We start from the raw sequence: 14,449 nt of genomic DNA on the forward strand, positions 1-14,449 counted from the left end.
TCTGTGATCAGGGGTATTTCATATTACTGTCTTATAATTGTTTGGGCAGTTTGTAGCAATAAAGTATTTTAAAATTAAGGTATATACGTTGCTTTTTTTAGACATAATGCTATTGGGTACTTAGACTGCAGTAGAATAGAAACAGAATTTTTATGTGCACTTGGAAACAAAAAGAATTGCGTGACCTGTTTTATTGTGATACACATTTTATAGCAGTGATCTGAAATCAAACCCGCAGTACTTCTGAGGTATGCCTGTACATTAGAGGGAATAATAAATGCTTTTGCGACAGAAATTTTCAGGATGTTTAAACGCTTTGTTTTATTTTCATCAGAATCACTTGATGGCTGCCAGGAAAGCATTTGACAGATTTTTCATACACTATCCGTATTGCTATGGTTACTGGAAAAAGTATGCAGACCTTGAAAAGCGACATGACAACATTAAACAATCAGATGAGGTGCGTACATTACTGAATAAAGTTATCTCCATTAGGTACTGTAAGCCAAATATTAACAAAGCAAAGACTTTTTTTTTTTGGCTGGCAGTACCTACGATTTATGGTCAAACAATTTTATAGGGTATTTTATTTGCATTTGTCACTCTTGTGGCATTTGTAGCTAATATTTTCTCTCTTTGTTGGCAGGTGCGTTAAACCTCTACAGTTTGTCAAGCTTTGCAGTGCAAGCCTCTGTATTACACTGCAGCTTAACAAGTAGGGCAGGGCTTTTCTCTCACTTACATTTATTTCTCATTTTCCAAACAACATAGTTGGTTTGCCAGTCACATTTGCTACGTCTTATTGCATTTTTGGTCAGACGCTGTCATTGATGCTCTAACGGGTCTGTGCCCTATGGTCTGTAACCCAAAGCCTGCCCACACAGCCCGGTCAGAATGCAGGGACTGCTGCGCTCTGAAGATCAAGACTCTGCACGTGGGGATCAGAACATTGCCATGTTCTATCCAACCTCCACCCAAATGGTAATGGTAGATTATTTAAACAAAATTCCAGTAATTAGTATTTCTAAGGTTCACCGGATAACACAGTGTTGCCTCTCTGTTAAGACATAATTAAATATTTGAAGTACAGTTTGTTGTTTTCTTCTTAGGTGTATCGCCGGGGGCTTCAGGCAATACCTCTGAGTGTTGACCTTTGGATACATTATATAAACTTCTTAAAAGAAACACTGGACCCTGGTGATCCTGAGACAAACAGTACTGTAAGAGGGTATGCGAAAATAAGTATTTAAAGATATAAATAAGTCAGATATTCTGAAATTGATAAAACTACTTATCGATGCTAAACTGAAAGTATAACTTTTATATACTTTTTCACTATAAAAAAGTACCCTAGTAAACTTACACGCAGGATTCTTAAAAAATGTACATAATAAAGTTCCTCCACCATTCCATATGCTGTTTCCTTAGGTCTCCAGTCCGTCTCCCCTCATAGTAAATGACTTGGTGTTCTTTCAGATACACATAGATATATGTATATATGTGTGTATACCTATTATAGACATTTGTCTTTGTTTTTTTTAATTAACAATGTTCTAGACTTTCTCCCTACCATTTTCTAACCTTACAGTATCAAGGTACTGTATTTTATTTAACCAAATCTTTATAGGAAATAGTGCTGTAGTGAACATCTCGTATAAGTCAGTATTTATGTAGAGCACTATAGAAATGGAACTTGTATCAAGGAAATACACAGCTACATTTATCAAACGTTCCTTTAAAAGTGGTACCAGCTTTAAACTCTCATAGTGTATGAGGGTAGTCATTTTCCCAGTCATGGCATATATTTTTTTAAAACCTCCTCATCTCAATTCATCTATCTCTTAGGTTTCTTGGTTTACCGTCTTTTCAAATGCTATCTATATAAGCCATTTTCACATTGCCTGTTTATGTGATTTGATTATTTTACTTCTGAATTGTCCTTTGAATTACAGGAATTTAAAATGTATTTTTGGTTTTTATTTTTATCAAAGTATGTGCATATAGTTTAGACAGTTAATGTTAAACTACTTGTAACAAAAAGTGGTCCCTCCACCTCTCTTCAGATATTTTAGCTGTTTCTTCTGTTATTTTCCAACATGTTGATAGCAGTAGCACTCTACTGCTTTCTGCTTCTCTTTCACTAGCTGTAGACGTTATCATTCTGTTAGGGTATATGAGAATTTTTAGTTCGTTTATAGCCTGTTGCCATTCTTCATCTTTCCTATATGGATAGGTCTCATAGCTTTTTGTTTTTCTTGTGATTACCACTTCTCTTACCTCTGCCTCTTTTTCCACTTGCCTGGCTTTCTTGGAACACTTAAAATTTTCTACCCCTTCCAGCAGCCACTTTCAGTAGTCAATACTAATACTCACTTTCCACAATTACAATTGCTATCTATGTAAGCTATTTTGAAAGTAAAAAAAAAAAAAAAAAATACATGTATCGTGTTATTCTACTTAATCTGAAAATTATAGAAAGAGAATTACGTTCTGAGATCTGTAAATTCTACCCTGGTCCTTTGGAGAGACCCTCCTGGGACCCCCTCTTCTGTAATCTGCACTGGTGGCTCTATTCTGGTTCTTTTGTATAGCAGCTGTTTACAGGTTTCCTTATCATTATCCTGGGAGATATCTTTACCTTTTAAGTTCTGTTTATTAGTTTATTAATTAGATTCTATTCTTTCTTGGTTCTTGCATACCTTTAGAGGAGTGAATTTCATAACTTCCTGATAAAGGATGCTTGGAATGAAAAAAAAAAATTTTGAACCTGTGTATCTGAAACACCCAATTAATGAATCCCGTGGGGTATAGAATTTTGAGTTGAAAGTAATACTTCCTTTGGGCCTTAAAGCATTTTTCCGTTAGGTATTTTTATCATGTAGAGGTATTTGGTTTTTTTCTTAATGTGGTTCAATTTTCAGTCTTTTACTAGTTTCTAAGTTTTGTGCCTGTCTTGACAAGGGTATATAAATCTTGAGTTTTCTACTAATTCTTTTTGTAGACTTTTTTTTTTTCTGTCCTTCATTTATCTGATACTTAGTTTGTACCTTTTGTGAGACAGATTAACCTTAGTTTGTGTCTTTTGTGAATCAGAGATTAACATTTTTTTTTTTCTCCCATTTTGTTGAACAGTCTGTCTTTTCTTCATTGGCTTATTTTTTTGTGTATGGATTCAAAATACCGATACTTTTTTATCATATTCTAAATTCTCAAAAATATATGGGTTTATTTTCTTGAGAGCTGTTTTATTAATCCATTTTGATGATACTGGGCCAGTGTCATGCCTTTAATTTCCATAGCTTCCTAGTTTCCTTTGAGACCTTTCAGGAAAATGCCTGCTGCTTTATCCTTTTAGAAAAATAATTTGTATTTTTATGTGTTAGATGAATGTTAGAATTTGTTTTCTCTGTTCCACCTAGTTCTTAGTGCTCTGATTGGGATTCTGTTTAGTTTTAGATTAATTTAGATTTAGATTAGGTAGTATAGTTCTGTACTGTTAAAAATCCCTCTTGATTATAATATTTATTTTGAAAATATGTTTCTAAAATTTTATCCCATTGAGGTATCAAATCCTGTGATTTAAATTGCTTACAGAAATCTCTTGAAATGAGCATAAATATTTTAAAATAAAGGACTTTTTAGTAAACTTTAATTGTGGAATTTTAGAATCAGGAGAGAATTTTGAGTTTTAAAGTATATGTATATTTCTCATTACCCAAAGAGGCAGCTGGACCCCCTCCTTGAAGAGTTGTTTTATCAGAAAACTGTTTCTTAAAATAAGATAAATTTTGTCACTTTGTCTTTTGCCCTTAGAGGAATCTATTCAACAGACATTTCAAGTTTAACAAGTATTTTAGTGTCTGCTCTGTCACTCTTACATGTTTGTAGTATAATTTGCATTGCAAATTTATAGCATATAAAATAATATACAGCTACATAAAAGTACATTTATCTATTCCCTTGATATTTTCCCTTTTTTCAAGCAGCTGTCATATGCACTTGTCAATTATTCCTTCTTTTAATCTGTACTTGTAAAGTTGCATATAATTTTGAATTTAGCATTATCTTCTAAAATTTAGAAATATTTTGTTTTTAAAAATGAGGTATAATTAACAAATTATATTAATTTCAAATGTATGACTTATTGATTTGATATTTGTATATATTGCAAAATGAAGAAATAATCTATTTAAAGTGATTTTATCTTGGGAAGATAACATAGAGGTAATTTAATTTTTCAGAACGTTTGAGCATGCTGTTCTAGCTGCGGGAACAGATTTCCGATCGGACAGACTGTGGGAAATGTATATAAACTGGGAAAATGAACAGGGAAACCTGAGAGAGGTTACAGCTATATATGATCGTATTCTTGGTATTCCAACACAGCTATATAGTCATCATTTTCAGAGGTGGGTGGAAAAATCAGATCATTAAAATTTTTTTGTGATAACTCAGGTAATTAATTTCTAATATTGAGAATAATTATTCTCTTGAAATGTAAGATTCTATTAGATGCAAACAAATTTATTTTGCTCAATAATCACAATTTTTATACAGTTTAAAATTTTGACATTTTCAATATAGTTTATGAACTTCACTGGTTTTAGATATAAGGTTCCCTTGATCTGTTTCATAGATGAGGAAACAGCAGGACTTTTCTCTTCTGTCTAGGATATTTCAGAGTAGTGAAAATAAGCTTTATTATTCTTACGGTTAACTCAGTATATAGCGCATAATAGAAGCTTATTTGAAATGTAATAATTTACTCAAGGTACATTCTTGTCGTTCATATAGCATCTTACGTCCAAAACAGTGAAGAATGTATTTTTTGTAGTTAAGTCCTGTTTATATTCAAACAATCAAAAATTATCATTTCATTTTAATGAGTGCTGTATAAAACAACTCTTTCTGTGTACTGTGATTTGCATGTTCTGTTTCTGATGTATTCAAGTATCCCACTGATATAGACTCAGTCTTTCTGAACAAGAAAGTATGAGGACTGTGTTGATAAATGTTTGCTCTTCTTACCTGCCATATTGTCTACACATTTTTGTCATAATTTTTATAACTAGGATTGTGGTAGAACCTGTAAACTTAGGTACTTTTTAAGTAAGTGATTTTCTGAAATTTTCTTTACTAAAAAGTAGAAAACTTCATGAAGCATTTGTAGATAACTGTGGATCAGTTTGCTAAATCTCTGCAGACCCACATTAGAAATAGGAAATGTGGGTCTGAATGTGCCATTTTTCTCTCTCTTTTTTTTTTTTCCATGAAATTTAGAGGAGGTGTGCAGGTTTCTACGGTATAAATGACCTAGGGAGATACTTGCTGAAAGAGATTAACACAAGGATTGGCATCTGGAAATTCTTGGTCAAATTTTAAAACTTAAATATTTTTAAATTTTTTTTTAACCTTTAAAAAAGATTTTAAAAGTCTTCTGGGACAAAGCAGGTTCCTTTCGTAAATCAGTCTAAAGTATAGAAAATCTAAAGCATAGGTAAAATCTATGATTATAATCTTATTGTTGGTGAATGAGAAAAAAAACTAAGAAGCAGTTATGCAGATAGTATTCTGAGTGCCTTATAACTTTTAATCCTCACAATAAACCATGGAGGTATCATACTGTTACTTTCTACATTTTATGAAAGTAGAGGTAAAGAAAGATTAAAATATTTGCATAAGATCACAGAGTTAGTAAGTGCTTGGAAGCAGATGGGAACCTGGACAGTGTGGCCCCAAATTCTTGGTGTAGTTTTCTAAATCTTTTTTTTTTTTTTAATGAATATTTCACTGGGTTTTTAAAATGCATGTATACTTACAATAGAGATTTAGTGGGTTGCGTTTTACATACTACTTTTTAATCTAGTCTTTTTCAGTTAATGAGAACCACTTTCCTTATGAGTATCCCAGACTGATGAATAATATTTGTATCAGTAAATCTTATAGTTTATATAAATAAACTAATTCCCTTGACTAACTGCTTTAAGAACTGCTGAAATGGTTTCTTCTGTCAAATATACTTCCCCTGTTTAATTTATTTAACACTTGCTGTGTACCTGATGATATGCATTTAATTTGAAGGAATAAAGGCCTGTAGAAATGTGTGCCTTGACTTGGCCCTTAAGTTACTCATAAGTGTAGAAGAGGAAGCATGTTCTAAAAGAAGTATTCTGAGTGCTGTAATACAAATACTTCTATTGTGTAGGCTTGTATATTGGATATACACTGAACATTATCTCTAAGAAAACATCTAATTTAACATCCCCCTAGTGTGGTATGATCTAACTCCTCAGGCTCAGTCCCTGGTAGTTCATAAGCTCTTAGACAAACCTAAGCACTGATAATTTCCCAACAGGCAATGTTGATTTATACTTTTATGATTGTAATACCTTTTCCACTTTTCATTTATCTGGTGAACTCATTCCTTAGGACCCATATAGCTTAATGTTTTCTCTATGACACTTTTTGCAGTTCACCTAAACAGAACTGTTTTATCATTTGTACCAGCACTCTGCCTACATTTATTTCATTTTTCCTAGCACTAATAACACTCCTTTGAATTTATGTCTCCTGTGTCACTCCTTTGAATTTATGTCTCCTGTATCCTCTACATGTCTGTCATTTTCAGAGCTTTTTCTTTTTATCATTGGAAAAACCCCTAGTGCTGGGAAGGATTGAGGGCAGGAGGAGAAGGGGGAGGCAGAGGATGAGATGGTTGGGATGGCATCACTGACTCAGTGGACATGAGTGTGAGCAAGCTTCAAGAGATAGTGAAGGATAGGGAAGCCTGGTGTGCTGCAGTGCATGGGGTCACAAAGAGTCAGACACAACTTAGTGACTGAAAAATACTCATCCTTAATACGTAGGGAAACAGTTCCATATGTATTAGGCACTCAGCCATTCTATTAATAGATTGAATAAATTAGCTTTATAGTAGAAGCAGCTAATGAAAAAGTATTATGCGTATGTTATCACCATATGAAAGAAGTTTCTAATATAACATGGCAACTGTTTTAAAGTTTATTTTCAGTTTTTACCTTATTTCAAGTTTATATCTTGACAGTTTTTAATGTTAACATGAGAATTAAATGTTTATTTTCATACTACACATTTGAGAGTTACTTCCTCATTAAAAATTTTTTTAAATAAGGCGATCTATATTTTTTTCCTGCTGGTGATAAAATATATCAAGTTAAGCCTCTATATTCATTGATTTTGCAAAATTTAAATTAATTTCCAATGTTATTTGCATATGTTTGTAAAAGTTTTTTTTGCCGTACCTTGTGGCATGCAGCATCTTAGTTCTCTGACCAGGGATCAAACCTATGGCCCCTGCATTAGAAGTGCAGAGTTTTAACCCATGGACTGCCAGGATGGTCTCTATGGAAGTTTTAAAATCCATGAAAATCTAGGTGTCAGTAGCCTAAATTAGTTATAAAAAACTTTGGGGGAAATCCATAAGTTATGGTACATGTACAACCATCTCTGAGAATTAGGTGGAAGATGCAGGCCTGGGTCGGAGGCTAGGTAAGAATATAAAAGACTTCATGGAGACTGGATTTTAGTCTGAATGCAGGGTAATAAACATTGAAGTGATTTTGGGGATGAGGATGGGATATGATCCTGTTTAATATTTTTTATGTTTTTTTTTTTTAATAACATTTATGACAGCAGTATTGAGGTGGGAGTGGGAGGAAGCGAGATGAGGACACAGGTTTGTTTATTTATTTTGGTAAATAATGAGGGCATGGGGCCATATTTAGAAGGCAGACTAAATTGGACCTGGTATCCATGGAATGTAAGAAATCAGGTAGGTGAAAGAGATTGGGAAACTTAGCAGCTGATAATATCAAGATTAGAAATGCCTGAGGGTGTTGATTTGTGGATGAAAGTGACACACTTGAAGACATGTTGTATATAAGGTTCCAATTTAAGATGGTATAGATATTTTAGCTCCTCAGCTTTGTGTTTTTGATTAAAATTTGTGTGTGTGTGTGTGTGTGTGAATATATAAACTAGTATGTGTAGATAAATGAAATTACATGTTTTTCAAAACCGTCTTTGCTTAAACTTTGTATTTCTTTATGCAGAGTGTTGGCAAGTGAATCTGAAATTTAGGGGAAAGGTTTGGGCTTTCCTGATGGCTCAAATGGTAAAGAATGTGCCTGCAATGTAGGAGACCCAGGTTTGATCCCTGAGTTGGGAAGATCCCCTGGAAAAGGGAATGGCTTCCCACTCCAGTATTCTTGCCTGGAAAATTCCATGGACAGAGGAGCCTGATGGGCTACAGTCACAAAAAGTCGGATACACAAAGATCCCAACTGAGCGAATAACATTTTTTTTCACTTTAGGCTTAAGCTAGAGTTGTAAAAGTCATTATAATATGCTTATTATTTCAAGCTATATTAATAAGATTGACCAGAAAGTATATAAAAACATTTGACAACTAAATGCAGAGCAGAATCCTTGGGCATACTAGTATTTAGGGGCAGACTGGAGGGGGGAACCCGTCAAAGGAGATCAAGGAGCAGACTTGGAGGAAAACCAGGAAGGTAGTAACTCAGAGCCAACAAGTATCCATTTAATTTTTCTTATATAGGGTACTTGGTGACTTTAAATAGGGCAGTTTCGTTGGAGTATTTGACATAGACACATGAATTCAGGAGTAATTGGGAGGTAAGTTCCAAAGGAACTGCAAAATTTGTTGAACATTTATAAGTAATCATTTATTATTTAGATATGGATTGCTATATTTAAATTTACAGATGAGAAAACTAACATTAGAGAAAGGATAAACTTCCTTTTAGTCAAATAATTAGTAATGGACAAAAGTAGGATTTCAGTGTATGACTTGCCTTCATCATTCCATTGCAAAGGCAGGAAGGAAATGAAGATGTCTGTAGATTGTTTTATCAAGTGGTAGGTTATTACTATAGAAAAGGAGGAAAAAAGGTGTGGGGTTGTTTGTTTGTTTGTTTGTTTTTTGGTTTAAGTCAGTTCCTTTGAAAGAATAATGTGTAAGTAGAAATATAATGTGGGATCTAAAGTTGCACTTCATATATAGAGCTCATATTTTTATTGTCTTCCATTAGATTTAAAGACCATGTTCAGAATAATTTGCCAAGAGATCTTCTAACTGGTGAACAGTTTATTCAGCTGCGAAGGGAATTAGCTTCAGTAAATGGACATAGTGGTGATGATGGTCCTCCTGGTGATGATCTGCCATCAGGAATAGAAGACATAACTGATCCAGCAAAGGTAACCAGACTTACTAAAAAAAATTTCCATGTGTGAGAAACTATAGACTTCATGTCCCTTGACTGCATGTGTGGTATGATTTGTAGCTCTTATAAAATTAATTTCTAATTAAGGTAGGTAGGAATTCTTTAGCTAGTGTGGTTTAAATATAGCTTTAAAGCAGATGATCTGTTTTACTAAGAGACACCTGAAACTAGTGTAAAAGGATAATTCACCTCTGTTGTGATGTACGAGACTTGTTCTTTTTGTTAAGGCATATAAATCTGTTACTAATTTCAGTATCGTTAATTGTACTTTGCACATAATTGATAACAGGCACCCATCACTAAGATTAAAGTGTGGATAATACTTAAATGTAAACAGTGATATTTTAAAATTTTAGTATATAACTTACATGTTTAAATTTTTTTTCTTCCCAAGCTTATTACAGAAATAGAAAATATGAGACATAGAATCATTGAAATTCATCAAGAAATGTTTAATTATAATGAACATGAAGTCAGTAAAAGGTGGACATTTGAAGAAGGTGTAAGTGTTCTGCTTTTTTGTTGTTGTCGTCATTAATAGGTTTCAAAATACAGATAGGAATAATGTATTTTTCTTTTAGTTTTGGGTGATGTCTCTGCTTTTTATTTTTGCTTATTTAAGTAATGTTTGTTGCATTTATGGCTGCCATTATCAATTTTCCATTGTCAACTTTAGAAATATTAAATTCAGATTTATTTGGATTTCAAGTTACCTGTTAATTCTGAACCATTTTATTCTAATTCAGTTTCTAAAATCAACTTCATTGAGTCATTTTAGGTAATATAACAAAATGTACCTATTTTAAGTAGAGTAAAATGAAGGCTTTTATTTCTTTATGCATTTTATTGAGATGTAATTCACATGCCATATACTTAAACTGTACACTTTAGTAGTTGTTAATATATTCACACATATGTATGTACAGTTAATTTTAGAACATTTTAATTAATGTTAATTTTAGGACATTTTCATCATTCTTGAAAAACTCTTTAGCTTTTACCCCTCATCTGCTTACTCCTCCCTACTACCAACTCTAAGGTACCACTAACCTACTTTCAATTCTTATAGATTTCCCTGTTCTGGATTTTATGTGAATGGAATCATGTAGTATGTGTTTTTTGTGTGTGTGTGATTGGCTAGTAAAATGACAGTTGACAAGCATTGTTGATTATCACAACAGTCAGCATATAGGACTATCCTGTCACCTCAAAAGGTCCCCGATGGCTCCTTTTCAAGTCAGTAACCACCTGACTCTTAGCCCCAGGAAACTGCTTATTTACCTTACTCTTTTTTTTTTTTTCCAATACTTTTTTTTTGTTTTAGATTCCACATATAGGTGATAGGACGTAGTATTTGTCTTTATCATTCTGACTTACTTCACTAAGTATGATAGTCTAGTTGCCTCTGTGTTGCAGAAAATGGCATTATTTCATTCTTTTTTTATGGCTGAGTAGTGTTCCATTGGGGCTGGATATAGTATTCCATTGGGTGGGGTGCCTCTGTGTGTGTGTGTGTGTGTGTGTGTGTACCACATCACCTTTATCCATTCATCTGTGATGGACACTGATCTGCTTTCCATTACTGTGTATAACTGTTAAGTTCTAAAATACTCAGCAAAAGAATAAAATTTTCTGAACATAAAATTGTATAGTTCTGTTAAAATGATTGGATAATTGGAAAATAATTTTATTCTTTCAGTTTATAAAACCTAAGTAATTAAAGGGATTTTAACTTTAAAAGTCTTTTTAATCTTGAGATGTGGTGATTACAGTTTTCTGGTTCATTATTATATCTATAATTTAAACAATTTGCATTACTGTAGTAATGCATGTTTTGGTGGTGGCTTACTTTCATTGTTATGCCGTGTTTTTATTCCAGATTAAAAGACCATATTTTCATGTGAAACCATTGGAAAAGGCACAACTGAAAAACTGGAAAGAATACTTAGAGTTTGAAATTGAAAACGGGACTCATGAACGAGTTGTAGTCCTCTTTGAGAGATGCGTCATATCCTGTGCCCTCTATGAGGAGTTTTGGATTAAGGTAAGAAACTTATACGGTCTGAAACTTGAATATATTATGAACATTGATCTAGTGACTAACCTTTTTTGTACTTCTGTTGAATGTTGTTCATATAACTATATCTGTTGCATTAGGAGATGGTCTGCTTGCAACCAGATTTGACTGCTGCATATGCCAACCTCGTTGCCTCTCCGTCCTTCCTTACAGAAACTAGTCTAGTGGTTCAATAAAGGTGCTGAATGGGTTTAAAAATAGAATTTTATCGTTCTGTCACATATTTAATGGCTTGTTCAACTGTAAATTATTCAGTATTTCCTCTGTTTCTGTATGTAGTATGCCAAGTACATGGAAAATCATAGCATTGAAGGAGTGAGGCATGTCTTCAGCAGAGCTTGCACTATTCATCTCCCAAAGAAACCCATGGTGCATATGCTTTGGGCAGCTTTTGAGGAACAGCAGGGTAAGAATGAAGAAATTCAGTTGATATTTTGGGATTTAAGTTACTTTGGGATAAAGATAGAGGGATTGAGTCTTGGGAACTGGTGTAAAGCAAAGGTCAGGTAAACTTTTTTCTTGTTTTCTATAAAGGGCCAGATAGTAAATGTTTTGGCTTTGCAGGCCATATGGTCTCTTTCCTAACAACTCTGCCATGGTAGCCTCAAAATAGCCATAGAAATAACATAGACAAATGAGCATGGCTATCTTCCATTAAAAAAAAAAAAAAGATCAGATGGCTGGATTTAGCCTGTGGGCTGTTATTTGCCAATACTTGGCATAAAGGATATTTCCTAAGTTGAATCAAAAGTATAAACATTTAATTACTATTTCTAGGTAATATTAATGAAGCCAGGAATATCTTGAGAACATTTGAAGAATGTGTTCTAGGATTGGCAATGGTCCGTTTGAGAAGAGTAAGTTTAGAACGACGTCATGGAAATATGGAAGAAGCTGAACGTTTGCTTCAGGAAGCCATTAAGAATGCCAAATCAAATAATGAATCATCATTTTATGCTATCAAACTAGCCCGACATCTTTTCAAAATACAAAAAAACCTTCCAAAATCAAGAAAGGTGCTTTTGGAAGCTATTGAAAGAGACAAAGTATGTATTTGTGTTTTTTTAGAGTATCTTCCATTAAAAAAAAAAAAAAGGTCTTTCTTGGTTGAAATTTTTCATTTTGGCAACTATGATGAAAGATTTGGTCTGTATGTAATATATTTTATTACTAAGTGAAGACAACAGTCCCTCTAAACTGATGTTGCCATTCTTTCAAAAAATTTTCATATTATTATGCATTAAAACATTGAGAAAATTAACATTATTGGATTAAAAGTATGGCTAATATTGTGACATTTTCCATTTTCTCCACATTCAGAAATTTTATGGAAAACTTAGCAGTTATTAAGTAGATTAGAGGGCCTGGGAGAAACTGTAAACAAAGGCATCGCAATTGCCTACATTGTAGCACATGTAGCAGTGAGATTATTCTCCTCTTATATAAAGTATATATAAGTATTTCCTTTTATATATCAATTAATGCCAAAAGATAGTACCTGGGAAATTTCTCATTTTTTAGATTTTCAGCAAATACCGTGTCTGTTTAGGACCCAAGTTTATAACAGGTTTGCTTCTAGCTGCAGTTGAGGATGATTATCTGTGGTTGAGAAGATTTAGATTACTGGGGCACGATTTTAATTTATTGGCATTTAACAATGTGCATAGTTTAGAAGATTCTATCTACCAATGTGTGTGTGAGGTTTTTTTTACCTGTTAATATGTATGTTGAAAATATTTAACATGAGTTGCATTTAATAAATTTTCAATATTGAATTTTTCAAGTTGAGACATGAAAATTAAGGCATTTTAAATATTTATGGTCTAATCAGAATATCTTAGAAATATATGATTAATTGGTACTGCTTTTTACACAGGAGAACACAAAGTTATACCTCAATTTACTTGAAATGGAATATAGTGGTGACCTCAAACAAAATGAAGACAATATCCTAAATTGTTTTGACAAAGCTATACATGGTTCATTACCTATTAAAATGAGAATTACATTTTCTCAGAGAAAAGTGGAATTTCTTGAAGATTTTGGTTCAGATGTTAATAAGTAAGATCTTAATTATATATTATATATTATCTATTTGAATAGTAAAAGAACATTGATTATTTTGGATGGGACTTTGATGAAGAGTACAAAGTAGTATATTGTTAAATTTTAAATGTTTCCTAGGTTCCTTTTTTCTTTAGGTATATATGGGGGTAAATTCAATTTTGCAAACATTCATGTGCTTAAGAGGACGTATGGTTTGTCTTTCCTTCAGAACTATTTTCAGAATCTTAGCGTGGTGATTTTAAACAGTGAGCAGATGAGAGAAGGCAGGAAGCAGGAATTCTGTGAGAAAGGAAGTGAGTGAAGGAGTGAACCCTGAAACACAGAAGCATTTAATATATGGGTCACCAAGGCTGTGTGTGGTTAATCTGGAATAGGAATGCAGTCTCAGATTGGAGAAGAGTGAGTGTGGTGCCAAGATCATGCCTAATGACCTAATTTTCATGCATTGTAAAAAGCTAAAAGATAAGGGTGGTAAGAGTTCCCTCTAGGGAAAAGTAAAAGTTTAAGATTTGAATTTGCAAATTAGAGAGTAGAAATACTGATGAGAACATTGCTATCATTCCTGTCTTACCTGATTCTAGTATAGAAATACCCTAATAGAAATACCCTAATTCCTGTTAAGCAAGTATGTAAACATTTTGATGGCTGAGTAAGATTTTAATTAAACTAAAAACATTTAACATGAGTTACCTTTTAATATAGTTGTATATATGTGCTTGGCATATTAAATGTTTTATAATTACCTAATGCAAAACATGTTGACAGTCTATAATGAGGGGAAGAGGTACTGTTCTCTTTATAGACAAAGAGGCTAAAGAGAAATTAGGCAGTTTTTCCAAGGTCACTTAGCTAGTACTTTGTGCAGCTGGGATTATAACCTACTTCAGGGCCTATGTTCTTAACCACCTTATGTGGTAGTTGAGAAGATACTATATGTGTTTTTTTTGTTTTGCACTGAAGAAAGTATACAAAAGAAATGGTATATGTAATTCCATCTTTTAATCTCGGTGGATGGTGTGGT

The 14,449-nt window shown here is 33.1% G+C and overlaps 1 protein-coding gene and 1 non-coding gene across 7 annotated transcripts in view; both read left to right on the plus strand.

Moving 5' to 3' along the window:
* The window catches only part of PRPF39 (pre-mRNA processing factor 39), a 33,958-nt gene that overhangs the window by 13,718 nt on the left and 5,791 nt on the right, over positions 1-14,449 (plus strand). Inside the window, exons 1-11 of one of the 6 annotated variants that reach the window (XM_012098874.5) lie at positions 350-460; positions 647-715; positions 819-981; positions 1,110-1,228; positions 4,242-4,409; positions 9,093-9,258; positions 9,679-9,786; positions 11,164-11,328; positions 11,641-11,767; positions 12,139-12,407; positions 13,238-13,422. In XM_012098874.5, coding sequence (XP_011954264.1) covers positions 895-981; positions 1,110-1,228; positions 4,242-4,409; positions 9,093-9,258; positions 9,679-9,786; positions 11,164-11,328; positions 11,641-11,767; positions 12,139-12,407; positions 13,238-13,422 — 1,394 coding nt within the window. In that variant the 5' untranslated portion in view covers positions 350-460; positions 647-715; positions 819-894. Of the gene's footprint in view, positions 1-334; positions 982-1,109; positions 1,229-4,241; positions 4,410-9,092; positions 9,259-9,678; positions 9,787-11,163; positions 11,329-11,640; positions 11,768-12,138; positions 12,408-13,237; positions 13,423-14,449 lie in introns of those variants that run through there. The other 5 variants (XM_042235329.1, XM_027957301.3, XM_042235331.2 and 2 more) reach the window with 5 other exon arrangements.
* LOC114109253 (small nucleolar RNA SNORD127) lies at positions 12,485-12,570 on the plus strand. Its single transcript, XR_003585931.1, has one exon. It is a non-coding gene; the product is annotated as a small nucleolar RNA SNORD127 (small nucleolar RNA).

The sequence above is a fragment of the Ovis aries genome, chromosome 18 (assembly GCF_016772045.2).
Source record: "Ovis aries strain OAR_USU_Benz2616 breed Rambouillet chromosome 18, ARS-UI_Ramb_v3.0, whole genome shotgun sequence".
Lineage (NCBI taxonomy): Eukaryota > Metazoa > Chordata > Mammalia > Artiodactyla > Bovidae > Ovis > Ovis aries.